This window comes from Cnephaeus nilssonii (genome assembly GCF_951640355.1).
Source record: "Cnephaeus nilssonii genome assembly, chromosome: 1".
Classification (NCBI taxonomy): domain Eukaryota; kingdom Metazoa; phylum Chordata; class Mammalia; order Chiroptera; family Vespertilionidae; genus Cnephaeus; species Cnephaeus nilssonii.
Window position 1 is genome coordinate 116,799,512 of NC_137072.1, and position 26,391 is coordinate 116,825,902.

Below are 26,391 nucleotides of genomic sequence, written 5' to 3' on the forward strand. Positions count from 1 at the left end.
AGAAAAAAGGGATTAAAATGTAAAACCGCTCCCCGGGTTCAGACAGGATACAGCTCGAAGAACTTTATTTGTGAGTGAAGCATGTTACAATGAAGAAAGGACACAGGGCCTGCCCTCCCGAGCCTGTGTCCGTGTCTGGCTAGACTTCATGTGGTGATACAAAGTTAAAGTAAACTACAAAAGTGGATTAAAGTCATTGCATATGTGGGACAGAGGCGGGTCAAAGGAGGAGTCCGTTACCGCAGGAGGGTGGGGGTGGGGAGGCGGACACACTTGGCAACAAACTGACACACAAGCAGCTGCTCTCGTTAGCTCCAAGCGGAGGCCAGCGCCATGCAGCCAGCCTCGGTCCTGCGTGCGTGTGTAGTTTTGGGGATCTGAGCCCACGTCCAGCTCCAGGTCCACCGCGGCCCTCCCGCCTCCCCAGGGGCCTGTCTGGGGCGGGCAGGCTGGCACCCAGCAGCTCCCGGAACAGGCGCCCTCGAGGAGCCCACGTGGCCACCTGCCGGCTGCCACCAAGCAGCTCCCCGCTGCCTCCCGGGGGGGAGGTGAGCGCAGGTGAGCAAGGGCAAGTAGGCTCCACGGGGGACGGCTCGGGACCAGCGGGGGCCACCAGGGCCGACGTCCGCCTGGAGCTCGGGCTGAGTGAAGGTAAGGGCAGGCCCTCTGTTCTGAAACCTGCCCAAACAGGTGAGCGGTGCTCCAAGGCAGGCCTACAGAAACCAAAGCGAAAGCTGCCGTTCATGTTCACAACAACGTAGGATTGCAAATATGCTGAAGAGAAGGCTAGAAGACTTCCCTTACTGAGGTGCCTCCCTATGGCAGGACTGGAGAGACCCCAGTAAGACTGAGCCCTGGATCGGGTGCTGGCCGGGGGGTGATCGGGTAGACCATGCATAGGTTGCAAGGGTGTTCAGGCCAGTCTGCTGCCGGGTCCTCACGCCGCCTCCCCGAGGCCACCACAGTGCCCTGGCCGCTGGCAGGCACAGGAGTGTTTGCACAGGACCAAGACTTGGTGTGTATGGACAAAGTGAGATCGCTGAGCAGATAACGCCAGCAGGAAGCTAGGAGTCTGCGTCAGTCACCTGAGACCTGGGGGGGAGGGGAGCCTAGCAGGGACAGAGCGTGGGTCACTCTGACAGAAGGAGAGCAAGAGGGCAGGGCCAGAGCCGGCAGGGCCTCTGACCGCAGCCAGAACCATGCCTGAACGCCCCAGGACGCCCCGAGGAGCAGACAGACGGGCAGAGGTGGGCACGGGACCAAGCCTCCCTGGACCTGAGGTGGAGGCCTGGGCGCAGGGGAGGCCGTGCGAGCGCAGGTGAGCTCTGGTCTACGTGGGCTTGGTCAGGCGGGGAGCTCTAGCTGTGTGAGGGTGGGCTTCGCATTCCGTGACACAGGAAGACAACACGAGACAGTCGGTGTGTGCGGGACGGGCCTTCAGCAGTCGCTCTTCTTCTTGCTCTTCTTCAGGAAGGAGGGGGTGCGGAACTTCTTCTTCTTCTTGGAGGGGGACTTGCCGGGAGACCCATCGCTGCCTGGGTCTGCGGCAGCCCCCTCGGCAGCTGGGGAGGGGGCCTCTTCCGCCGCCGGGGCCGGGGCTGGCTCAGGACTGGCCACCGTGGAGGACCTGGTGGGGCTGGGAGGGCCATGGGCTTCGCCAAGCCCCTCTTCCTCCTCCTTGTCCAGTGTCGGGAAGCCAAGCGCTTCTGAAGGCTCATCAGGGGACAGGTCAGGGAGAGTGGGCTTAAAGGTGGCAGCATCACTGTCGTCTCCGAAAACAGCATCCTGCAGGTCTAGTGGGCGGTAGGAGAGACGGGGTTAAAGGGCACCTGCCCAGGCCTCAGAGAGGGACCTCAAGGTGGGCAGCACCCTGCACAGAAACTGCCACTGTGAGGACGCCAGGGCCTTCTACCAAGACAAGGATAAGGAACTTAAATCGTGTGACTCTACTTCAAGGCTGGATGGAGCCCATCGTGCCCAACATAGACTCCACCTTTGGGGGGGGGGGGCGCTCAGCTCCTCTCCTGGAAGCATGCCATGCGAACGGCACATTTTCAGTGCAGTGACCTCCTGACACCCTTGAGACGAGGTTTGCTCTAGACCCCTCGGGCACCTCAGCAGCCCTGAAATTAAGCCTACATTTGGGTCCACACACCTGCTTTCCCCCAAGGAGGGAGCCATGGAAAACACGGCAGCCCATGGATGCACAAGGAACTCCCCAACCTCGTGCAACATCAGCATCAAATACACTAAGCCTAGTTTAGAGGAAGACGTGACCCATCAGGCAAGGGAGAGGGGCGAAAAGCAAGCCCTTTAACAACTGGAACGGAAACAAAGCACAAAGTGCAACTTGTCTTCAGGAGCCCGAGGGCTGGTGCCGGGAAGAGGCTCATCTCCAGGGGGGAGGGGGAGACCAGGTGTGCAGACTTTCTAAGAACAGCCTACAACGTGACAGCGGCTGGCAGATTAGGAGCACCAAACCTGTTCCTACGTCAACAGCTGCACCTCGGGAGCAGACGGGAGGGGCTGAGTGCAGGTGACAAATACTGAGGGCGCGGCCCGGGGAGAGGCCGGCCCGGGATCTCTGGGCCGGGGCAGGGGAGGTGAGGCAGTCTATAAAGCATGCAGAGGGGGCCTGTGGGGGCCCAGGGGAACCTTTATCATTGGACCAAATGGCCCACTAAAACACAGCACCGCCCTTGCTGGTCTGGTTCAGTGGCTAGAGCGTCGGCCTGCAGACTGAAGGGTCCCGGGTTTGATTCTGGTCCTGGGCACATGCCCGGGTTGCAGGATCAATCCCCAGTGTGTGGGGCGTGCAGGAGGCAGCCGATCCATGATTCTCACTCATCACTGATGTTTCTATCTCTCCCTCTCCCTTCCTCTCTGAAATCAATAAAATATATACATTTTAAAAATAGCCCAAATGTCGCTCTTCTACCCCTCACGTTAAGCTTAAGCATGAAGCTTAAGCGAAGGTCCAAACACATGGGACCGCAGGTGGCAACCCCACCTGTCTGAGCCTCATCGAGACTGTCCGCCCTCCGGGCACTCAGAGCTCTGAGCACCGCTGTGGGCCCATGGGAGCCCGCGGGCAGGCTGCCCACTGCGGCTCCAGGTGACCGAACCCCTTCCCGGAAGGCCACTGCCCGGAATGAAGGACTGGGTACGGGGAGGGGGGGACGGGGGAGGGGGGCAAGACACTGTTTTTATTTTGAATAAACAGAAAACAGAACGTAATAAGCAACAAAGAAGCAGAATGAGGCAAAGCGCAGGGACCGCAGTACTTACTATGGTAACAGGTACTCTTTAGCACATCCTCCTGCTTGCCACGCAGCCACAAGAAGAGAAAAGCACAGGGAGAGAGTCTACGCATTCAGTCACAGCACCAGGGACAGAGGAGAATGGCCGAGCCATTCTTGTGGACACAGGTGGGTGGAAGGTGCGGCACAGGCTCCCGACAGACATGGGAAGCATGATGTATAAGACCGAGGGACAGACACGCAGGCCACACGCCACAGACATGCGGTGAGTGGTCTGAGAGGCCGACGGAGGCCAGCGCTCTCCATGGACTGATAACACGGCAGTCAAATGACATCCTGCAGCTCAGACACCACAGAGGACGTTTCCGGAGGTGGAATCGAGCACAGGAAGGTTTAGGCCGTGTGCAAAGTGGGCAAAACTGACATCATAAGTGAAGGGGGCTCCAATCCCTGAAGGCTGCCCCCCACCTGTGACATCTCACTAACAAACCTGTTTGCCTCAGGTTCCCAGGACAAGGCCAAAGCAGGAGCGGAAGAGGCTGGGCCCAGAAGCACCCAGCACGTGCTGTGCCGGTTCCCACGCAAAGGCACACGTCCTCACTAGTGTCCGCTGCCACGCCTTCCACTGGACAGAACACGCAGCCCCCTCTCCCACCCCCACCGTGGACACCCATCCACACAGTGCCATGCGCCCTCCCGCACTGGGGCAGCCTCGCCCGCCCCAGCCCAGGCCTCACCTTCCTCCAGCTTGACGGGGGAGCAGGGGGCAGCAAGGGGCTCTGGAGGACTGTCTTTCTGCTCTCTAGTCTCGTCCAGACTCTCTGCAGGTGAGCAGAAGGGGAGAGGGCGTGCGTGGTAAGAGGCCGCCATGAGCCTGCACCTGAGCCCTCACAGGTGAGTCGGCCCCACTCCCTCTGGGACTAGCCTGAGTGAGGAGGGAGGAGTGTGCACTGAGGAGCACTCTGCCCTGAACCAAAGGCCTGGAGGACAGAGGCGCTCACCTGCGGGCCTGCCCACGCAGAACCTGCCCTGGCGCCGGGGCCTCCCCCGAGCACTCACCTGGGGGGCCCCTGTGCTTGCGCTCCACCTCCCTGCGGTACTCCTCCAGCTCGCGGTCCGTGAGCGTGTTGAAGGGGTTGGGGCCTGTGGTGCTCACGATGACGTGGGGCTGGTACTCCTTCTCAATGATGGCCTTGGAGGCTGTCACCAGCTCCCCCTGCGGACAGAAGGGAGGCTGGGTCTGCAGGAGCCCTGCCCGGACTCTTCCTCCTCCCAGGCCAGGCTGCAGGCAGGGTGGGGCGGGGCAGCTTTCCGGGCACAGAGACAGCCCTGAGGGTGAGGCTGAGCTGCAGCCTTCAGGGGCAGAAGACAGAGAAACACGATTTTGATGCAGCAACAAAGTAACGGTAACAGGGGAGAAGAATCCTAGAGAGCCCTCAGGATTCGGAAGCAACGGCAGCAAAGGGCAGATGGAGCGCACAGAGCACCTCGAGGACAAGCCCAGGTCCTCACTGGCAGGCGGGAAGAGGGGACTTGTAAGTCAATGCCCTCCCCACACGTCAGAAAGTGTCACCGATTACAACACTCAGGTCAGGCATGAGAGACCTGCTTCCGTGCTAGGAGCACAGGTAAGTTCTGTTCTTCTGACACCGAGAGTAAGAAAATGCGCCCCCCCCCCCCCCCCAAGAAAGAAAATGTCCCCAAGCACCAGTATTTGTCGGGAATTTGGAAAACAGAACCTGTACAAGAGAAAAGCAAGCCAAGCCCTGTGAAGCACCGAGGTGGCGCACAGACCAGCCCCACCTGCCAGGAGGAGGCGGGCAGCCCCGGAGGGCGGGGAGCCAGGCGGGCTGAGGGTGGCGCCACCGCACGTTCCCTTGCGCAGCACAGCTCTGTGCCCAGCTCAGCCTGGTCGGCCCCAAATGCTCTGATGTTCGCCTCGGAGAGAGTTAACCGGAACTCATGCACATGCCCAGTACTTAATGAGAGCTCCAAAAGTAATGGAAACAGGAGAATCCAAAATCATTTTCATGCCTGCCGGTCCACCTGCGCTCTCCTCAGCGAGGGGCACGCATCAGAGGCAGTCAGCATCCCAGCAATGGGCCCTGGACACAGAGCCAGACCGAGGCCGGGGAATCTGGGTACAGAGTGCCTGGAGCACTCCCTGACTGACCACTGACATGACCCAGACCCCAGGGACAGAAGGAAAGCGCCTGCTGGAATCAGCAACCTGTCATCAACTTGTCATCAGATTCAAGATAACCTGACAGTCAGCAAGCCCTCTTTCTGACCGGCCTGACCCAATCTACCGGCTTGTCATTCAGAGCAGCCCTCCCTGGCCAAGACGGGGACTCGCATCCTCCTCTCCACTCGGACCTTGGCCCGAGACACACCCTCTCCTGTCCACAGGCCTGTTTTACCATCCGCAAGAGGCGTCTGCTGGGCACTGACTCTGTAATCTACGCAGCCTGGCTAGTGCCTGTGCATCCTGGTAGCCTGCCAGTGAAACAGGAAGGTGATATGAGCTTTGAGAGAAACACTTTCCATCATTCTAGTCAAATGTTCAAAATCAGTGAAGGGAACAAAATACCAAGAACTGCCACCGAGACGCCCTTCCTGTCCAGGCCACCTGGCCCTCAAGGAGGGCCAAGCGGTACTAGGGAAAGAGCGATGCTGAGCTGCAGAGACAAACAGGCCCTGCGGGGAGCAAGCCGGGCGGAGAAGGCAGGGGTGAAGGGGCAGCTCCCTCCAGCAGCCCACGTGGAGGCTCATGCTGGCTCCTCCCGTCTGCACCCCCCGCCCCCCAGGGCCCTAAGCACCCAGATGCCTGTTCCTCCTGGCACTGGGCTGAGGCATCAGGTTTTCATCTGAAAAATCTACAGATCTGAATTTATGTTCCTTTTTGTTTGTTAATCCTCACCCAAGGATACTTTTTCCCACGGACTTCCAGAGAGAGAGTGGAAGGAAGGAAGGGAGGGGAAGAGAGAGCGACAGAAACATTGATGTGAGAGAGATACATCGATTGGTTGGCTCCCACAGGTGCCCTGACCAAGGCTGAGGATCGAACCTGCAACCCAGGGAATTGAACCCGCACGCGCAGGCAGGTGCTCCAGCTCCTGAGCCACAGGCCAGGGCTAAATGTCCCTCTGAGTGCTGGGCCTGCACACACTCGGTGCTTACCACCAAGTGCACTCAGGTGCGGCAGAACGGGAAGTCTGGGCTGCACACCGGACGGCAGCAGGACGGTGCTAAGTGCAAATCTTCACGCCCATCTCTAACGACTCAGTTCACGGGGAAGAAAATCCAGGTGGCAGAGTGACCTCCAGCCACACACTGGCCTGCACAATGCTGAGTCGAGAGAGCCCTGGCTGGGCTTCCTGTCCCTTTGGGCACTGGAGCACGGGGGATGGCTGGCGATCGCTGCCCCTTCTTCTGCCAGAAGACAAAGGAGAGGTGGAAGCAAAAGAAAAGTCCTTCCTTCCAGAAAAGCCCCAACTTCCACAGTCCAAGCACCCGTTCCTCAGGCGCTCCATCGAGAAGCGAGTCCCTGCACGCCTGCCTTCCGGGAAAGGGCGTTGTCAGGGCGCTGACCCACAGTCCTTTTCACCCGCTCAAGAAGTTCAACTTGCCAGTGAGCAGCGCCACCTCTAGGAGCACCGTGTGTGTGCTCTGTGGTCCACACAAAAGACGTGGAAACCACCCCAGTCAAGGACATCAGAGGAGTCAAAGCATATTCTTGCCATCAAAACGAAATATGCTCTGTCACGGGAAAAAGACCAAGGGTGCAAACGTGAGCACCCGGAAGAGGATGGCGGGGAAAACAGAAGCTGGACAGGAACCTGCACGGGGCACCTCCTTGCTGGGCTCGGTGCCGAGTGGCTTTCTCGGCTGATCCTGCCTGGACACGGCGCTCACAGGGTCTAGTCTGGTGCTCGGACTTGCAGAGGCCGTGGGACTGGTCAGGAACCCCACTCCCACAGCCAGCCGGAGGGGCCCCTGGCTACCCTCCATGAAGCCTCCTCACAGGGAACTGATGCACACCCACGTCTGAGCACTGCTGGACAGAGCCAACCAGAACTGCGGTGGCTGAGGAACTGCCATTGCAGCAGCTAACACAGCGGACCAGTCTGCCTTCCAGGCAGGCAGCCCTAAGGACACAAACAGGAACCACTAAATGCAATCCAATGCCAGAGAGCTGGTCCAAACCTGCTCTGCTCAATAAGCCCCCGGGGCTCACGGACTCACACACCTACACACACCTGAGACAAAAGAACGAGAAACTAAGATGGCCCGGATGGAAGCATGCAAAACAAGCCACCGGGGCAGGAGGCCATCTCTCCCACGGTCTGCGAGGCTCCCCAAGAATGGTCGCTGGAAGTCCATTTTAAGGACCAGGGAAACAGGAGCCACTGGAACAATACACAAATATGCAAACTACGGCTGTTAACGAGGGTGCCAGACAGGAACACAGAACCTTGGTGCCAGCCTCCTCCTCTGGCTCCTGGGCGTGGGTGAGGACACCTGCACTCACCGGAGGTGTGGGACTCAAACATTTCCCCGGGACACAGGCGCACGCCTGAGGCCTCACCCTGCAGGTGCCTCTGCCCTCGGCGCCTCAAAGCTTAGAACAGGCGAGCCTCCACCTGGCACGTGACACGGTGGATTTCCCACTACTGAGCACTTGAGGTATGCAGGTACACGGAGAATTGTAATTTGGGGTTTCAAATTTTCACAAGTCTTCCCCCCCCCACCTTCAACATTAAAAAAATTATCGAGATTTTTATTAAAGGTCAAAATAAAGACATTTCATCAACAAGGGCTAACAAGAGACCACCTTGCTTCATTTCCCACTCCCCTGAAATGTCGTCTTTCAACCGCACCCCATTACATGTTCCTTATGTTCTCGGTCACAGCTGAGCAGGCAGAGGGAACAGGCCGCACAGAAGCACCGGCACTAACAGAGTCACATGCAGAACCTCAGAAAAGCACCGTCCGAATGCTGAGGCGCAACCACACTCCCAGCCAGGGCTTTCCCTACAGACCAGGGAGGCAGGACGGCACCTTCTGTACGCTCACAAAGGAGCTGGAGCCCGGGTGCGGCTCCGTCGTGACCGGCGACAATGCCAGAGGAGCAGGCAGGTGGGGCGGGCAGGCAGGAGGCAGCGCGGGCCGACAGGTAACTAAGGGCAGGAGGAGTACCTTTCTAAAAGGGAGAGGTTTAGCTGGACTAAAGGTCTGCTCTGTGAGCTCGAGCCCTTCGATTGTCTCCGTGCAGTCAGACAGGGGTGCGTCCTGCAACAGTAAACTGAGTCAGCAGAGCCCCTGGCCCGGCCTGACCGACCAACGGAGCGCACAGGATGGCGCCGCTGCGAGCATGCAGCAGAGACAGCGACGTCACCAAGAAGGTGGCGGAGGTGGCCCAGTCCCCAGGACCAGGACCACCCTGACCTGTCAGAAGGGGCGGTGCCAGTCGCCTGCCCTGCAGGCATGTGCACAGTGTCAGAGGCAACTACAGGCTGACGACCTTCCAGGGGCCCCGAGGCGCTGTTCCTTTATAGAAATGCGGGTCACCATGGGCCACAGGCACCAAGCAGCGCTCTGCTGCAGACAGCAACGTGGACGAGAATAAGCCCGCCAAGCCCCGGAGCCCAGCACTTTACACGTGTGCAGCGCTCAGACCGGGCGTGTTGGTCCCCAGGCACCGTGCCACCCCCAAGGCATGAGCGCGGGAGGGGACACGCCCCGGGCAGGCTCGTGCTTGACCCACAACTCAGGGAAAGTGGCTGTGACTTCTGATCATGAAGGGTTCTCAGAGAGACTGCGGAAGAACAACAAGGTAATTCCCAGTTCTCACCTGGACGAGGCTCCTGTCCATCACCACGCCACACAGCACCTGCGACTGGGGGCCGGCCGTCTTAATGTCCTGCAGGTTCTGCTCTCGGATCTGAGGACGGCAACAGGGAGGACCACGTCAGCAGCATGCCCACACTCGCCCGCTCAGTACTGCGTGGGTCCTTCTCCTCTGGGTGACGTGGGCAAGCACTCACTCACTCACTCGAGGGGCACACACTCGCTCCGTGTCCCTCTCACCGGGACACCATGCAGTCCCGGGTGAAGGCTCTGCAGACTGCAGCCCTGCCTGCAGCTCCGGGGCCACAGGCGCACAGCACACGCGCACAGCGGGGCCGAGGCTGCGTCACAGGGCAGCAGACCTCAACCCGACACGCGCTCTCTGCCCTGCAGCAGCCAGCACCGCGCCCACCCACGGCAGCCGCCCCCCGCACACGGTACGCACCTTGTTCCTCATCTCCTGGACCTCTTTCGGGTTTGTGTTCAATGGAACAAACAGGTTAGGGACGGCAGAGGTGGAGGTTCTATGTCCATCCTCTTTAGTCCACTGTAACATTAAGAAGAGTTAACATGTCAGAACTGGGACGGCAACAGGTGACACCAAAGCACCCAATCTGTCCAACTGACCTCACATCTGGTCATGCACTGAGCATCACAGAGGATGAACCAATGACCACACCCTGTGCCACCACAGCGGCTGGAGGGGGCAGGGAGCATGTCCAGACGGAAACCAGGAATGGCGGAGCCAGAGTCGTGACTGACCGGCCAGAGCCATTGAGAAAGCCCCACTGGAATGTAGGGTCTGACATGGACTGACGACAGAGCTGAGCCCCTCACTCCCGCAGACTAGCCAGTGGGGACCCTTCAGAGCACATTGGTTCACCGCTCTGAGCATCGTCAACACCAAAGCCAGCTGGAAGCATGAGATGACAGGTCATGGAAAGCAATGTGACGTGCTACCCAGAGGGAGGGAAGACTCGGCATTGGAAGGCAAGAGTGGGCATCACCAAAGTTCTGCATTAAAATAAACTACAGTATCAGAATGCACTGTGTGCACAGCTATTTCAACCCAAGGACATCGCTGCATGAACGCGTATGCACCTGCTGAAGATCTGGTGATGTCGCATATTTTATGTAACGTCACGCTCTGGGTGTTACAAAAATACCCACTGGAGCTGGAAGCACGTGACCCTTACCAGTAGGCTGTCTTAGGTGGCGGGGCACACTGCCAGCACCCTGCGCCTTTCACTTTGGATTTTGAATTTCCAATCAAATGTGACCGTTTTTATCACCTTGTAATTCTGAGACGGCGGCGGCGCTGAGTGTTAACACAAGCCCACCTTGGAGAGCAAACGCTATCCTGTTCAGGGCGTTTTCAAGAGGCACTAAGAGAGCCGTAACCGTCAGACCTGGAGAAAGCAACGGAGCGGGAGCTCAGCCACTGCGGGGAGCGCGATGGGCGTGCGCTGGGAGGTACTCACTGATGGTCTCTTCCGATTAAACCACTCCAGCCTTTCGTTAAAGGTAATTTCCAGTCAAAACATGAACACAGCAACCTCAGGAGCTTGACACTATTACTGTAAGTGAACATACCAACCTGGGCGCAGGCACGGTGTGTCCATCCCGAACAAGAAACACATGGCAATGCTGCCCAGGGCCTCCCTCCACGCCACACTGACTAACACGCCCGACTCACTGCACACTGTTCCCCCAGAGAGTACATGGAGCTCAAAGCTGCTGCCACACACACACTCGGGGAAATGGGCACAGCCTGCGGCACAGTACTGACAGCAGCGGAGGCGCCGGGCCCACTCCCCTTAACAAGCAACATCAGTAAAAACGAAACAAAGGCCACGAGAAAAGGAAAAAAGGGAGAGAGGGACAGAGGGGAAGAAGGGGGGACCAGGGGCGAGAAGGAGAGGAGGCCGGGCTCAGCGCTGGGCCTCTGCCGGCGTGGACGGCATGTCGGCTCAGGGGCGCAGAGGCGCTCACCAACTGTGCGTCAGGAAAACGCCAGCCACCTGGAGGTCAGGACTCTTTCGATACGTCTACAAAGTAAGAGCGTTATGAGGGGAGGAAGCCGTGTGCTGCCTGGGTGCCCCGAGTCTGGGCCCATCTCGCCTGCACTGCAGACCAGCCGTGCAGCGCTGGGTCTGTGCCCGCTTCCGTGTGCTCGCAGGCCTCCACCGCAGGAGCACGGCTGCCCCGGGCTAGGTGAGGGGCCGTGAAGACCGTCTCCACAGAGGCGTCTGAGTGCCGGGACCTCGAGGGCGGCTCAGGGCCGGTGAACACGGGCGTGAAGCACATTGGCAGCAACCCTCTGTCGCTGGTGCCCGCGGTGGCCTGCGCTGCACTGGGGTCATGCCGCCCCCGGCAGGAGTCAGAAGACTCTCCGCGATGGCGGTCTACTCACATGCACAGTCCATGCAGGAGGCGGCTGCTGAGCGCGTTCGGAGGCTTTGGGACAGAGCAGGGAGGCTAACGAGGGAGGGCCTGGCCGGCCGGGAGCAGGCCGGGACCCAGAGGAGAAACTGCTTAAGAAAACACTAGAGACGTTAAAGAACAGTTAGTGACGCACTGAGACCACCGGCATTCACAACACTGAACCAACAGGCTCTGACTGAACTGCCTTTGGTGTGTGAAGCAGTAAGATTCCTTGAGGACAGGGAGTTCGCCGGCAGCGCCTGGGTTTAGGTTAATACACGTTAGTCGGACCTTTGGCTACGTACGCACTAGGTAAAGTGGAATCACTGGAGAGGGACAGCATCTTAAGCAGTTTCGAGCAGACAGTAGTACTGGTATTACGGCTGATGCCTCAGATGTGGGTTCAGATACAGAGGTTAAGGGGAAGGTGCGCCTTCAATCGGGGTCAGAGGGCTGGTTCCCAAAGCCTCCGAAGCCCAGCGGCCCCACTTGCTCTACATCATCTAACTAGGAACAGTAAGGTAGGCACAGACCAAGCAGTTGGTAATACAGCTTGGCACGCAGACACCGGACGAGAGAGACTGCAGCAAGGGTTTCACGTGATCGTGTGTAATGTTCGTCCACACCTTAGTCTTCGACTTGGGGCTGCTTCCGTTCTGCCCTTCCTCAGAGGCATCGTCACCCCGGCCAGAGTTCAGCCATCTTGTCTTCTCTCGTTGCTGCTTCTGAAAACTGTGTCTGAGAGGAGAGCAAGTGCCCGAATCCCCGTCACTAGCAAAGGAGTAACCTGTGACACTAGCAGGAACCTCCACATCGCTGTATTTCTTAGACTTCTCTCTCAGAGCCGGGTAGCGGTAAGGGTAGCCAGTTCTGTAACCCTGCAGTCCAAAGAGAGTGAAAGACAGTCAGTATCCCCGTCTCAGCACAGACCTCCTCGGGGAACGCTGGGGGAGAGACACCTGAGGCTGCACGCAGGCGCCTATGACTCAACGACCACACCCCAAGGACAAGCCCAACCTAAATGCGAACACGCTCACCAAAACCAAGGCCCTGATGCCGACAGCAGCCCCACTGCTACCAGCCCACGGGAACCCACCAGAAGTCCGTCACGGGCGCGAGGCGTGCTCACCACGGCCTGGGAGCGGCACGAGAACTCTCTACCCCAGGTGAGCCTGAGGTGGTGCCGAGTGCGACACCCAAGGGGGAAGGGGGCGCTGCCTGGTCCCATTTACAAGGCTGCGTGGTGTCACCCTTGGGACGGGGAGTGCCTCACAGAGGGACGGGCCTTCTGGAGTGCTGGCGCTGGTTTTCGATTGGGTGTTGGTTCCACCCAGTTTTTTAAACTAATAAACTGAATACTTAAACAGGTACACTCTCCTGTTTATTGTATTTCAATACAAAGTTTAAAATTACTTGCTGTTGGCGACAATACAGATTTTACTAATCAACCTGCCTAATACTTTTTGCCTTTGAAGTGTCAGTTTAGACACCGTGACAAACTCCAGGGAGACCAAAAAGCACGCCTCATGACAACTGGTTCTGGCAAGATTCCTCACTGAGACATCCAATTCAGCCCTGGACTCTGCCTCGTAGCCATCACTCTGTGAAAAGTGCCCCTAACTCTCGTCTCTGGGCCAGCACCTGCCGTGCCCACCCCCGGCCCTGGGCAGGACCAGCCTGTTTGCTGGCCCCACAGGCAGCATCCCCGAGGCCAGGGTGGGCATCAGCCTCCTGTCCTGCGTAGCCTGGTGATGCGGCGAGGCCCCCCGCCTGAAGGGCCCTCCCTGTGACTGGCTTCTCACCAGAGGGACTGGCAAAGGGAGAGGCGCACTGGGGGAGTGTGGCGCCACCTGAGGCTCTCCGTGCATTCCGGTCTGAGGAAGCCCGCCGCCGTGGCCACTACCGAGGTAAGAGCACGGGCTCTGGCCGCCGCCTGAGAGCCTGGCAGGGGGGCCTCCCCCCGCTGAGCCTGCCCAGAACCCGGCCCAGCTGGCGCCGTGACTGGGCAGCCTGTGAGCTCAGCTCCCCTGCACTGCGGACCCACAGCCTCGCATCTGGACCAAGTCCTTCCCGCCGCTTCACGGGGAGCCAGAGCAAGGGGCGGGCAGCGAGTGCAGGGCTGGTCACGAGGCGGGCCCGCGCCGCTGGCCGACACGCCAGAAACGTGCACTTCCCCTCAGTCCAGGGATTCCCTCTCCCTCTGGGTGCTTCTTTCCTGTGGGGGCCACCTTCATTCCCAACCATCCCTTTACTACGTTAACAAGAAGGACGCAATAAGCCCTGGAGCTGCTGCCGCCTCCCCACGCAGTCCTCGGGAAGAGGCTCCGAGATGCTCACGCTCGGCTGAGGCTGAGCGGACTCCGCCAGGAAGACTGTCCTCGGAAAGCACAGCGCTTATACGTCACACGTCCTCTCGCGTGGACAGCCAGGACTCGAGTAGTCTCCAGGACTCAGGATAAACCACCAGGACTCCACAGAATCCTACCCTCACAGGCTGTGGGCTTGGTCTTTATTCTTGCCTTTAATTGCTGTGAAACCAAAATTAGAGGCAATACACAGGCCTCAGACCTATTATATGGCTGTGGACGGAAGGGGCCACATGCTGACCTGACAGCCCAGGGGAGGCCTGCATGGCGGTCTTGCAAACTCAGAGACCGAAAGTCACCACAAAGGACGGTCTGAAATTAAACTTTAACTAAACGCAGTGATGGTGGGCAGTTACATCCTAGGCCGGTATCTTCACTGACAAGGTCAACCTTTACCTTAACTGAGCCTGTCTTTTTGCATGTATGATAGCATACCCTTGAAACGTCTGGGTGACTGGTAACCTCCCTTTTTCTGGAGCCCCTGGGGCACAACCAAATGTGCTGGGTACCAGGACAGATACCACAAATTCCTGCATTATCATGTTAATTGTTCCCTCACCCACCTAAGTATGTGTCCATCATTTCACTCTTTATCCAATCCCAGGGGTTTTCCCAGCTTTGCTTTATCCCATCTCCTTAATCCGTCACCAATGAATTTCATGTAGCCCACCTATGTCCCTCCTGTGATGGCAATGTATAAATACAAATGTAACTCGCCATTCTCCGGAGCATTATCTCAATTCGTTGAGGTTCTGCTTCCCGGCATATGTCCACAGTTTGGCTCAAATAAATTCACAAAAATTCTTTACAGATTTCAATGGTTTTTTTCCGTAAACATGGCTTAGTTAAAAACATGGATTCCTGCCTGGCTGAATCCTGACTGTGATCAGCGGCTGCTGTCCAGTCTGTTTCTTATGAAGCGCAGGGCCTGCTGCTGTCAGAAACTGTACCAGGTCCGCCCATAAGAAGGCACTGGAACAGCCTGGCGGTGCTGAATGGTTCACAGACCAGCCTCTCACCCTCTAGCTTCCTCCCCGATCAAATCAGAGTTACTGCCCAATTTAGATTTTCTTCTCCATTTTCCAGAATGTACTGAGTGCACAAGATGGGGTGGCTGCTGTTCTTCATTCTTGTCCTCTCTCCTGCTCTCCACTTACTTTTAGGCACGAGAGAGTGCACGTCAAAGTGTGTGCCAGGAGGAGAGAAGGGCTAAGACTGGGCCATCCCAGCCCGGGGGTGTCTGACTCCGGTGCTGCCACCTGGGCCACCGCTGCCCGCGCTCAAGCCCTCTCCAGCCGCCTTTCCGAGGCTGCTCACCCCTGGTCTGCCGCCTGACTCCAACGTCCTGCCATCTCCTCGGTGAGCGGTTCCCTGTCCTGCTTCCCTGACCAACGCTGGCCCATGCGTCTCTCCTGCAGCTCTCGGCGTGCTGCCAGGGCGCAGAGCGCAATGCTGGGCTGCACCTCCCTGACCAGGGCAAGAGCCATGTCCTGTTCGTGGCTACAGGTTCAAGAGCAGATGGTCAGTCAATGCGAACCATCTTGACCAAGCAACTGAATTCAGAAGTTCCAGAAGACTCTGCCCACTGCTCCCTCACCGACCAACCCACTCCTGTGGACACGCCCCCGAGCACACCCTGAATCAGACCCAGGAATTCTTTGTGTCCCAGGATCTGCAGGAAAGGTGAGCCTCTTGCAGCCACCCATCCCGTCGCGGCCTGTTCCAAAGCCGGCCCGTCTTCCGTGAGGCTGGAAGGCGTCCCAGCGGGGCCGGCGCTGCCCTCCCGAGCAGCCACGCCCACAGGACTGCAGCCCTTCCCAGGGCCCTTGTCCCACACGCAGGACCGGCCCTCACGCCCACCAGCAGGAAGGGCAGCTGAGAGGTGACAGCGCAGCATCAAAGGGCCCCTCACAGAGCCATCTGCCTCACAGTGCGGTGGCTCCGACCCTGCGGACTAGTTCTGAGTAATTACAGACCGTGGCAAAGTCAGAGACGGACTGGAGGCATGTTCCCATCCCCACCGCTCTCTCCAGTGCTGCTGCGGCCTCGCCGCGATGCCCACCTCTGCCCTGCTCGGCCTGCCGTGTTCCTGCCTGTCCTTGGAGGTCATCTCCACGTGCCACCTTCTACCTACAGTGTCTCCCTGATCTGTGCTGTGAAAAAGGATGAAGGCCCCCACTGAAACCCCCACACACTGGCAGACCACCTCCTGCCGTGTCCACGCAGAAGCCCGATCACGCCAAAGCCCCCCACATTGCGTCTGGGCTCAGGCCCCTGCAGTCAGGACGAGGCACACAGAGAATCAGCAGCAGTGTCTGTGGAACAGTAACTGGCCTCCAAACAGCTAGAACTTCCTGGTAACACAAACAACAAACCCCTTGCCGACCGCTTTAAAAGTCCCCTGGAGAGCGGAGGGGGGGATGAAGGTGCTGAGCCACCCTCCGTCCCGGAGTCAGTTACCAGCAGCCTGTGGTAGAGCAGGCCGTGTCCGTGCTCTGAACCCACGGAGCCCACCCAAGATTATCTTAGAAACAAAGACAGACAAGAAACTCTCCCTCCACGTCATGGTGATATGGCTTAGAAGTGCTGCTGGGGATGTTTCAGGAGCCAGCGCTCGGACACCGCATGAGGACAGCAACTCCGCAGCACCACCTCACTGGTGCCAAACACCAGCACACCTGTGCGTTAGAAGGAACCCTTACCACGAGGTGGTACAACGCTCTTACCAGGTTGTCGAGCATCCGCATGAGGGCTTCAAACTCCTGCTCACCGATCAGCCACTTGGGCGGCGAGGCGGTGCTCTCCCCTGCCGGGGCCCCCGGGGAGCGGGACTTGGCTTTGTATTTCCCCGGGTCCAGGAGGACTAAGTTGTCTGGCCCTCCTGCACTGGCCAGAGTTCGAACCTTTTCAAAACAAGCAGACGTTGCGGTCTGAGCTCCATACTGAGAGCACAGATGACTGTGAGAAATCACGGACACAGAAATGTCAATCCCTAGGTGTAAGAATGAGAAATGTAGAATGGACAGTGATAGACTAATCACAAGCTTATGTTCAGCCCTGGCCAGGTAGCTCAGTGGGTTAGAGCATCGCCTTGATACACCAAGGTGGTGGGTTCTATTCCCAGTCAGGGCACATACAAGAATCAGCCAATGAATACATAAATAAGTGGAACAACAAGTCCATCTCTCTCTCTCTCAATAAATATTTTAAATGAATAAATAAACCCATAATGAATTTTTTAAAAACAAGGTTATTTTCAGAAGTTTTTCTTTAGCCTCAAAAAATACGGGGCCCACCTACTTGGAGGAGAAATGTAAAATAAAGTACTTTTCAAGAGCATATGAAGCAGAATGGGGAAGGCACGGCTGCACAGACGCCAGTGAGGAGAACAAACTGGGGGCTGGGCAGCACTTGCCACCGAGTGGCGTAAGTGGCACTTACAGCCGTGAGACTGCGGCAAGCTTCTAGCTCTCTGCTCCTGTTTTTTCAAAAGGAATGCCATGAGGTCAAATGAATCCCATGTAATAACGTATGTAAAGCACCTGATACAGGGGTTGGCACACACTGTATCCATAGTACTCCATAAATAAAAAAAAAACCACCATTTGCCAAACTAAATCAGTGACATGGCATTTGCCCTGTTTGATTTCCAAATCCAGGAGCTCAGATTTGGCAGAAACTTGCTCAAGACTCCTCCTGCACACCAGCACCCGAGGTTCTGGGGAGCCTGCCAAGCCTAGATCAAGCGCAGACGCACGCAGCACCGACCTGGATCTCACATGCAACCACGAGGTTGTGGATGTAGTAGAAGGCCTCCTCGACGCTCTCTCCGACGGACACCAGCCCGTGGTTCCGGAGGATGAGGACCTGAGGGGAACACGAGAGCTCCATGAAGGACAGGACACCGATGCTTTCGCTCTCCTTCTTCCCTCCATAATGCAAACGCCAGGTCACATGCCTACTGACCTTGCTTTTAGGACCCAAATTTTTCTGGATTAAAACCTTTTCCTCTTCATCAACCAAAATCCCATGGTAATCATGATAAGCCACTTCTCCAAGGGAAAGGGCCTCCGGGGAGATGGGCAGGAGCCCACATTTCATCGCGGAGACCTGGAGAACAAGCAGTCACAGTGAGAAAGCCCTCGCTGACTGATGACAGGGAGAATTCTTTCCTCAAAGAAATAAAAAAGGGAACAGAGTTAACTTTGTTCTCTTCTGAGAAATAAATGAACCCATGAGCTTAAAAAACTTACTCTGGGTCTTACTGCAATGCACAGTTAGAAAGGCAGACGCTTGCCGAAACCGGTTTGGCTCAGTGGATACAGCGTCGGCCTGCGGACTGAAGGGTCCCAGGTTCGATTCCGGTCAGGGGCACGTACCTTGGTTGCAGGCACATCCCCAGTGGGGGGTGTGCAGGAGGCAGCTGATCGATGTTTCTCTCTCATCGATGTTTCTAGCTCTCTAACCCTCTCCCTTCCTCTCTGTAAAAAATCAATAAAATAGATCTTTTAAAAAGGCAGACGCTCACTAAGCTGGGATAGCCCCAGAGGAAGTCCACATCTTCCTGGATCTCTACACTGACGCTAACGCTCTGTGAGCTCAGACGTAACGACAAGGTGAGCCCCGGACCCGAGGACAGGCAACAGCCTCCTCTGAATGCACCAGAGCACACGGCAGTGCTCTACGGCTGTGTGTGCAGGTTAGACCGAAACACCTGATAATCAGATAAGCGCAAATTTGTAAACGTTTAGGATAATGATACTGTACAATTTCTTTACATTTATTTAGATTAAAAAAAAAATTAACCTTGCAGGTGGGGCTCAGTGGTTGAACATCAACCTATGAACCAGGACGTTGCTGTTCAATTCCGGGTCAGCATAGCTGGGTTGTGGACTCAATGCCCAGCAGGGGGCATGCAGGAGGCAGCTGATCAATGATTCTCTCTCATCACTGATGTTTCTCTCTCTCCCTCTCCCTTCCTCTCTAAAATCAATAAAAATATGTAAAAAAAAAAAAAAAAAGACAATACCACAAAAAAGGCAATATAATATTTAATTCCTTTCACAGTATCAGCTTTAAGAAACTTCCTCACCTACAAGAAGAAATTTCCTTACAAAGTAAACTTTTGATAGTTTTTGAAACAAATTACATGGTAGCTGCTTATAGCCATATTCTCAAAGGTACCTCTCTAATGGTTCTTGGGTTTTAAGAAAAAATTACATCCTTCAGAGAATGATATATTTAATAAAACTGATGTTGACATCAAGAACCACACATTCAAAGTAAAATAAACCAGATCACTCACTCACTTAAACAAATCAACATGCATGACATTCAAACATCAAGAGATTAAAAATCAAGCCCTAGCCAGTTTTGCTCAGCATTGGCCGTAGGACTGAAGGGTCCCAGGTTCGATTCTGGTCAAGGTCATGTACCTCAGTTACAGGCTGGATCCTCCTCCGCCAAGGGGGAGGAGCGGGGAGGAAGGGGTGTTCAGGAAGCAACCAATCGATGTTTCTCTCTTTGTGTCTCTCCCCCTCCCTCCCACTCTCTCTAAAAATCAATGGAAAAATATCCTCAGGTGAGGATAAACAAAAATAAATTTAAAAAAGATATTAAAAGTCAGCATTACTGAATCAATTAGATCATCTATTGTACAAACAAGCCCATGAAGTCACTAAAGTATGAGACTGGTGATAAAAAGCCAATTCCAGACAGTGTTCCGTTTTCACAGGACTGGCCTGCAACCGGCACGCTCCTTTTCAATCTGAGAGGTCTGGGCTTTGCCAGGGTGACCCGGGTACCCAGCAGGACGCAGCCGGGTGATGGGCTGGGCAGGCCCCTGGAGGGCTGTGGGCTGGGAGGCCTGCTCTCCACAGCCGGCACTACGGTGCCCTCCTGCCCCAACTGCCGCCTTCTGACTTCCCCAGTCATGATGCAGCCTGGGTTCCGGGGCTCCTCCCCGACAGCCCATCAGCACCCTCCAGGCCCTCGAGTCCCACTAACCCCTTCCTGAGCCCACAGCACCCTTACTTACCACCCATCCTGCCTGCCCTCTTCTCAAAGGCTCTCTAAGTTTACTGCTGTCATTCTGCACCTCCCCACAGTGTTCCACACTGAAATCTGCCCTCCACTTTCACCACGCTCTAATTTTCTAACATGGAAGTCTAATGGGCATTTTCAGACTCATGGGTTTTTCAGTATATGGACCCCTTAAAAGAAAAAAAGCATTTTAAAAAAGTCAAACTTAGTGAGTAAAAAAGTTTTTAACCCAACGAAGTTAGGTCTAAGGACTTATTTGCAACAAGTCTTTTAACCCAACGAAGTTAGGTCTAAGGACTTATTTGCAACAAGAGGCACTTCCGGGGAAATGTGCAGAGCCTCTCACTAAACAGCTTCCAAAGGGCGGTGGGAGTGCGCGGCCACTCACCGCGGCCCCTGCAGGCGTGTGAATATGGACCACACACTTCACGTCCGGCCGCGCGGCATAGATCGCGGAGTGCAGCGTGAAGCCAGCTTGATTGACGCCTAGATTAGTGCTCCCACGGTCTACAACATCTCCTTGCAGATTGATTTTCACCTGAAAATAAGAAAACAAAAATTATCTATGTCAAAGGACTTCAAATTACCCTAACTAAAATCATTTAAACCAAATGTTAGTGTTTATAACTGCTGTTAAAGGTTTTCTTTGAGTTAATCACACAAAACACTAGTTTCTCTTCTTCCTTAGGTTTTCTATGTCTCACAGGATTAGAAGGGGTTTAATTAAGTGACGTGACCTACACAGTCATGACGCCCAAGAGGGAAAGGACATTCTTACCAAACTGGATGCAGTCACTTCACTGTAGAGAAGCCCAAAAGGTACAATGAGGAAGTGTTCCTGCTCGGAGCTCACTCTGGTCTGTAGGGACATGACTGAGTTAGAGCAAAATTCAACTGAAATTACCTGTATCTCTTTGAGGCCACAGACTCACAGGCTCGTCGAACATCTATACAACACGGAGCTTCTACTGCAGTCACGTGTCACGTACAGGAAGTGCACCTCGGTCACATCCATGACAACTAGCCAGTGGCATGCACAAAGACGGTCACTCCCCGGGTACATGACAATGAGGACTAAAGCTTACTTACTTTTTAAAAGCCTAACAGATCTGCTTTTAGAACTCAAAACCACAAGCAGGAGAGCGCTTCCTCGCTGCCTGATCACGTTCAGAGCCTCTGCAGGTGAACAGCATTCCCTCAGATTGATGCTGAATAACTGAGCCACTTCCCACCTACGGTTGGACTCTACAGGTTTTTCAGTATGGCCCTACCTGGCGTGGCTCAGTGGATAGAACAACGGCCTGTGAACTGGAACGTCCCAGGTTTGATTCGGGTCAAGAGCATGTACCTCGGTTGCAGGCCCCTCCCCAGCCCGGACCCTGGTCAGGGCACGTGCAGGAGGCAACCAATCGATGTATTTCTCTCACATTGATATTTCTCTCTGTCTTTCCCTCTCCCTTCCACTCTCTCTAAAAATCAATGGAAAAATATCCTCGGATGAGGATTAAAATAAGAGAGAGAAAAATAAATTAAAATTAAATTTTTTTAAATTATTTTAGACAAGGCTATAATAAATATATTTGTATATCGTGTTTTCTTCTTTCACTTAGCTCCTTAACATTATTTCTAAGAGTGTGCTTAACAGATCTACTACATATTTTAGTGAGGAAATCTTATAATATACAATTTTCTGAGTCTGACGCAGAGAGAAAGTGCTAACTACAGATGTAGAGCAAAAATAGGAAAAGAACATTTCTGTCACTTTTCGGTCCCCAGTGGACTAGTGCCGGCTTTCCTGCATGTCCTCCCACACGACGAATGCCCCTTCTGTGTACAAGGAACAACCTCTAATGTCACACATCTTAAGGTCACTCCCTGGAAATCAGTATCTCTAGCAAAGAGCCATCCCACCCCAGAAGCACAGTGCACTGGCCACAAAGGTGGGCTCCAGACCACCTTAGAGCTGAGCCAAGGCGAATTAAGGGATGGAAAAACCCTGCCATCAGGCAACTGCCACCAAGAGAGGAAACCCAGCCCATGTGCTAATTGGGCCACCCTGTCTCTTGACACCAACTTCTTTAAATCCAATGCGATCTGAAAACAGATCTCATTCAGATAACACCTGTTAGCATTTCTCAGTCTCTTTAGCAGAAAATCCCATGGTACTTGTTCAAAGAAAGGGCACAATGAGCTGTTAGCACCTTTGATTACACTGATAAATACTACTAACAGTTCTTTTCTGTTAAATGTCTATATAACACCTAGATTGTAACAAAAAAGGATGCCATAAATAATTTAAAAACACAAACTTTCCTCCTCAAAGATTCTCTAGTTCACAAGATAAAGGAAATGTTTTGGTAAATTCAATTTAATTTGTACTCAGTATTTAGCCCCAAAGTCCCAAATAACTAAGTGGGGGGAGAGGGTGGTCGGGACACAAGCAATTGAAGCAATTGAACCTTATTTACATAGCATTCATAACAGGACTAGTGGTAAACATTTTTAAACTTCCAAAGAACGAGACGATGTTATTAAAGCCAAGGATCACATTTCCTATCATGGCTGTAACATTTCTTGGAACTAATTTTCAGGCAACCATTTCACATTACATCTCCACTGATGCCGGCCCCTTCCATGAGGCACAAGGAGCAGAGCGGGCAGCTGTGGAGGGCTAACTGGACCCACTGACCAAACATCAAAAGGCACCATGGAGTTCTGTGGGAAAGTTGGGCTGGGACAGACTTTCAGTTCAGCCGGGTGTTTCCCGCAGTCGTGCATCCAAGAGGACATGTGCGTCTACTCGGTGCCCAGCAGTTCTTGCTCCTGGGCGCACACAGCACAAGACACACAGGGACTCCTCCAGGAGCTGATACAGACCGAGGCAGGTGTGGACGACGAACATAAATGTACAGTATGGCTGAGGTCACTGCTACGGGGAGAAATGAAGAGGACGAGTTGGGGTAGGGTGGCATTCTACAAACATGACAGTGTGGACACAACAGGGTCAGGTTGCCGGGAACCAATTCCAATATGTAATAATTACAAGAGTTTCACCAAAAGGTTGGTGAAGCTTGGGCGGCTCAACAAGGGTGAGCCACATATGTAGTTTACCTGTTGGAAACGGCTAAACGGCACTTCCCCCAAACCTGAATAGGATTGTCTGCTGCCAGACAGGCTCAGGGCATTTTATTGCCTCCTGTTGGCCAAACACCTGAATAGCTGTAGGCTATTCCCCAAACTGACAATATCCTTTGATTCCCTACCTTTGAAGTGTATTATCTCCACCTTGCCTTAGGATAAATTGTATTAATAAAAACAGGGTCCTGAGTCGAGGAAGGAGTCTTCAGTTCCTTTAGCTGAAGATCCTCTGACCCCCAATGCCTTTCAAAATTATCTTTCGTCCTTGGACTCCTTCTTAATCATCTAAGCATCAGCCCTTTCTCCAGAATGCTGAACCCTTTGTAACGCTGGGAAAAGAACCCCGGCATCAGGTTGGCATTTTGAAAAGTTCACTTTAGTGGCCACATGGAGGACAGACAGGAGGGTAATTTGGTATCTCTGGCAGAGACCCATGTCCCCTCCCAGAAGCACAGTGCACTGGTGACAAAGGTGGGCTCCAGAACACTACCTCCAAGATTTAGCGTTCCTAGAGTCCAGACTGGAGCTGAACTAAACACCACAGATTGAATCCACATGTAAAAACACCTCCGTGTGTGTGTGTGTGTGAGCGTGTGTGTCCGTGCATGTGCATGCACGTGTGGTGTGTGTGTGTGGAGTGTGGAGAAAAGGGCAAAACCATCTAAATGGCTGCTAGCACTGTTGCCTCAGGGAGAGAAGAGTATTGGCAGAGTTACAACTCCTCTTTAGCCATCTGTGTAAGGAACACTTGTTACTATAAGCAGGAACTATATAAATAATTTAAAATATCCAATTAAAATTAAATGAAAAAACAAAGATTGGAACAAGTTTAAAAGTCAAAGGAAGGAAACAATTCAAAGAGGCTATCTCCACAAAAGAGAAAAGCGAACAAACACCTGACAATGCATTCGGAATCGAAGGAGGCAAGAGGGAATGGAATTGCAAGGCCGGAAGTCGAGTCTGGGCATGGGCAGGGACACTGAAGCGGTGGTCAGGAGTAGAGAGTGGGTTCACACATCCGTAAGGAGTTCCCATTTCTCTGTGACACAAGAGGGTCACCTGCTGGGTGAAGGAGGTCAGGAATTTCAAAGAGAGTAAAAGAGCAGGAAATATGAGTGAGCCTGTGAGAGATGGCTACCTACAGCTGCCAGGCAGGGGGAGGGGTCCCCTGGAGACCAGGGTTGCAAACGTATGGAGACGGCCAGTGGCTCTGCTGTGAGGCTCTCAGCAGGCAGATCTGGCTGCTTAGGTCCAGGGAGGGAGAGGACGGTGTTGACAAAGTGTTCCTGAAATGATGGACCGTGCACTCCAGCTGGACAGCACAGGGAGTGAAGACGGGCAGACGGACTGGCTGTAGAAGGAAGACTCACAGAGGCAGAGCAGGTTTCATTCAGAAATGGAACCCCAGAGTGAGAACAACGCTTGGGACAGAACAATAAATGTTCACAGCAGACGCTGAGTAAATACTGATTGTAAGAATAAACTGAAGAAAATAAAGGTCCTGATAATGTTGTAAAACGGCTAAAACTAGAGTAGCTAAAGAAGTAAATAAGAGATGTAAAGAAAATAGCTTCATTCTTAAGTTTTTAGGCATAAAAAGATATTTAAAACTGCCTGTATTTGGTAAACACTCATTTGTTAAGTTAGCATACAAGAAAGGAGTTCTAAAGAACTACTGTTCTCATAATTTTTAATTCAAACTTGCTAGTTCTCAGATTAGACTCTGCAGTCAGGAATCAGAAGGAAGCTCTTCCAAGCTTTACTTCAGCTCAGTGGCCCTAACCCTAACCCTAACCCTAACCCTTCTCCTAAACAGAAGAGATGAGTGGGACCAGACACATGCCAGTCCATTTATCATTCAGTTACTATCTCACCCAGTACTCACTGTGATATGATTGTAGATAAGCTGAGACCACCCAAAGAGATCTGCCAGTCTGTAAAATGCTGCCAATTTACACCGCAGTAACTTCTCCCCTTTGTCATAGGCAATAGAATCAGATCCTCTAAGGTCGTTCACAGGAGTTACCATACCAAGACCTGAAATAAAGAAATACAAAGCACAAAGATTTAATATGTCTTACCAAAAGTAAATCAAATAATAACAGTTCTGAGATATTACTCTTCCATACTACACCATAAAGTCAGTCTTAACCTTTTGCACTCGCTTGCTTTTTTCTCGATTCCTTTATTCTACTCGGGATTTAATTTTTTAAGTACCCCAGATTTTACAAAGCGCGGCAGTAGAATAAAAAACTGGAGTTTCTTTTCATACAAACTTATTTATTTGGATTTTTTTATATTTCAAATTATTGATACATTCAAAGAGTAATTTTAATCTCTATAATTTTTCATGGTGTGATATTTTTTGAAACATTCGACATACGAGCTGCTACCGATGCTAACCGTGTCGAGTCACACTGACATCCGAGTGCAAAAGGTTAAAAACTCAAAGTCAATTTCATCAAGACCATATTCTCCAACATTAATACAATTAAGTTGAAATCAATGAACAAAAAGGCAGCAAAATAGGTAGGATGCAATAAAGCAAATCTCAGAAGGAAAGTTACAGTATTAAACATTTATTTTTTAAGAAGATTTTTTAATAATCAAGGTTTCTACCTTATGAAACTAGAAAGAGTACATTAAATCCAAGATTAAAAGAAAATAGGAATAATAAAAGTAAAAGCTGATCTCAAACAGAAAAATAAGAGAAGAAATCATTTAGTCTTGAGATTAAAAATGAAATCCTATATAATAAAGAGGTAATATGCAAATTGACCCTCACGCCCTCACAAGATGGCTGCCTATGACCAGGCCAGCAGGGGGTTTAGTGAGGGACGACCAAACAACTGAACAAGCAGGCTGCGTGCAGCAACCAGGCCAGCATGGAGGAGCAGTAGGGGGTGACCAGGCCAGCGGGAGGGGGGGGGCAGTTAGGGGCAACCAGGCTGGAAGGGGGGGCAGTAAGAGGTGACCAGGCTGGCAGCGGGGTGGGGGGGGGGGGCAGTTAGGGGCAACCAGGCCAGCGGGCGGGGTGGTGCAGTTGGGGGCAACCAGGCCAGTGGGGGGGCAGTTGGGGGCAATCAGGCTGATGGGGGGGGGCCATTCAGCATAGGGGGCCAGTTGGGCACAACCAGGTCAGCGAGGGGGCAGTAAGGGGTGACAAGGCTGGCAGGGGAGGGGGGACGGGACAGTTGGGGCAACCAGGTCAGCGGGGGGGGGGGGGCAGTAAGGGGTGACCAGGCCAGCGGGGGGGGGAGCAGTTAGGAGCAACCAGGCTGGCAGGGAGGGGGCAGTTGGGGGCAACCTGG

General features: G+C 53.8%; 1 protein-coding gene across 6 annotated transcripts in view; it reads right to left on the bottom strand.

The window, feature by feature from the left end:
• Positions 1-48: 48 nt before the first annotated feature.
• Positions 49-26,391, bottom strand: part of ADD1 (adducin 1) — a 79,728-nt gene continuing 53,385 nt past the window's right edge. For 3 of the 6 annotated variants that reach the window (XM_079767648.1, XM_079767649.1, XM_079767650.1), the window contains exons 4-16: positions 24,966-25,117; positions 20,721-20,801; positions 20,331-20,480; positions 17,867-18,010; positions 17,669-17,767; positions 16,627-16,803; positions 12,068-12,412; positions 9,556-9,657; positions 9,115-9,204; positions 8,460-8,552; positions 4,320-4,476; positions 3,998-4,081; positions 49-1,793 (exon numbers count right to left, since the gene is read on the bottom strand). In XM_079767648.1, the coding sequence (XP_079623774.1) occupies positions 1,438-1,793; positions 3,998-4,081; positions 4,320-4,476; positions 8,460-8,552; positions 9,115-9,204; positions 9,556-9,657; positions 12,068-12,412; positions 16,627-16,803; positions 17,669-17,767; positions 17,867-18,010; positions 20,331-20,480; positions 20,721-20,801; positions 24,966-25,117 (2,030 nt within the window). In that variant the 3' untranslated portion in view covers positions 49-1,437. The remainder of the gene's footprint in view (positions 1,794-3,997; positions 4,082-4,319; positions 4,477-8,459; positions 8,553-9,114; positions 9,205-9,555; positions 9,658-12,067; positions 12,413-16,626; positions 16,804-17,668; positions 17,768-17,866; positions 18,011-20,330; positions 20,481-20,720; positions 20,802-24,965; positions 25,118-26,391) is intronic. The other 3 variants (XM_079767652.1, XM_079767651.1, XM_079767653.1) reach the window with 3 other exon arrangements.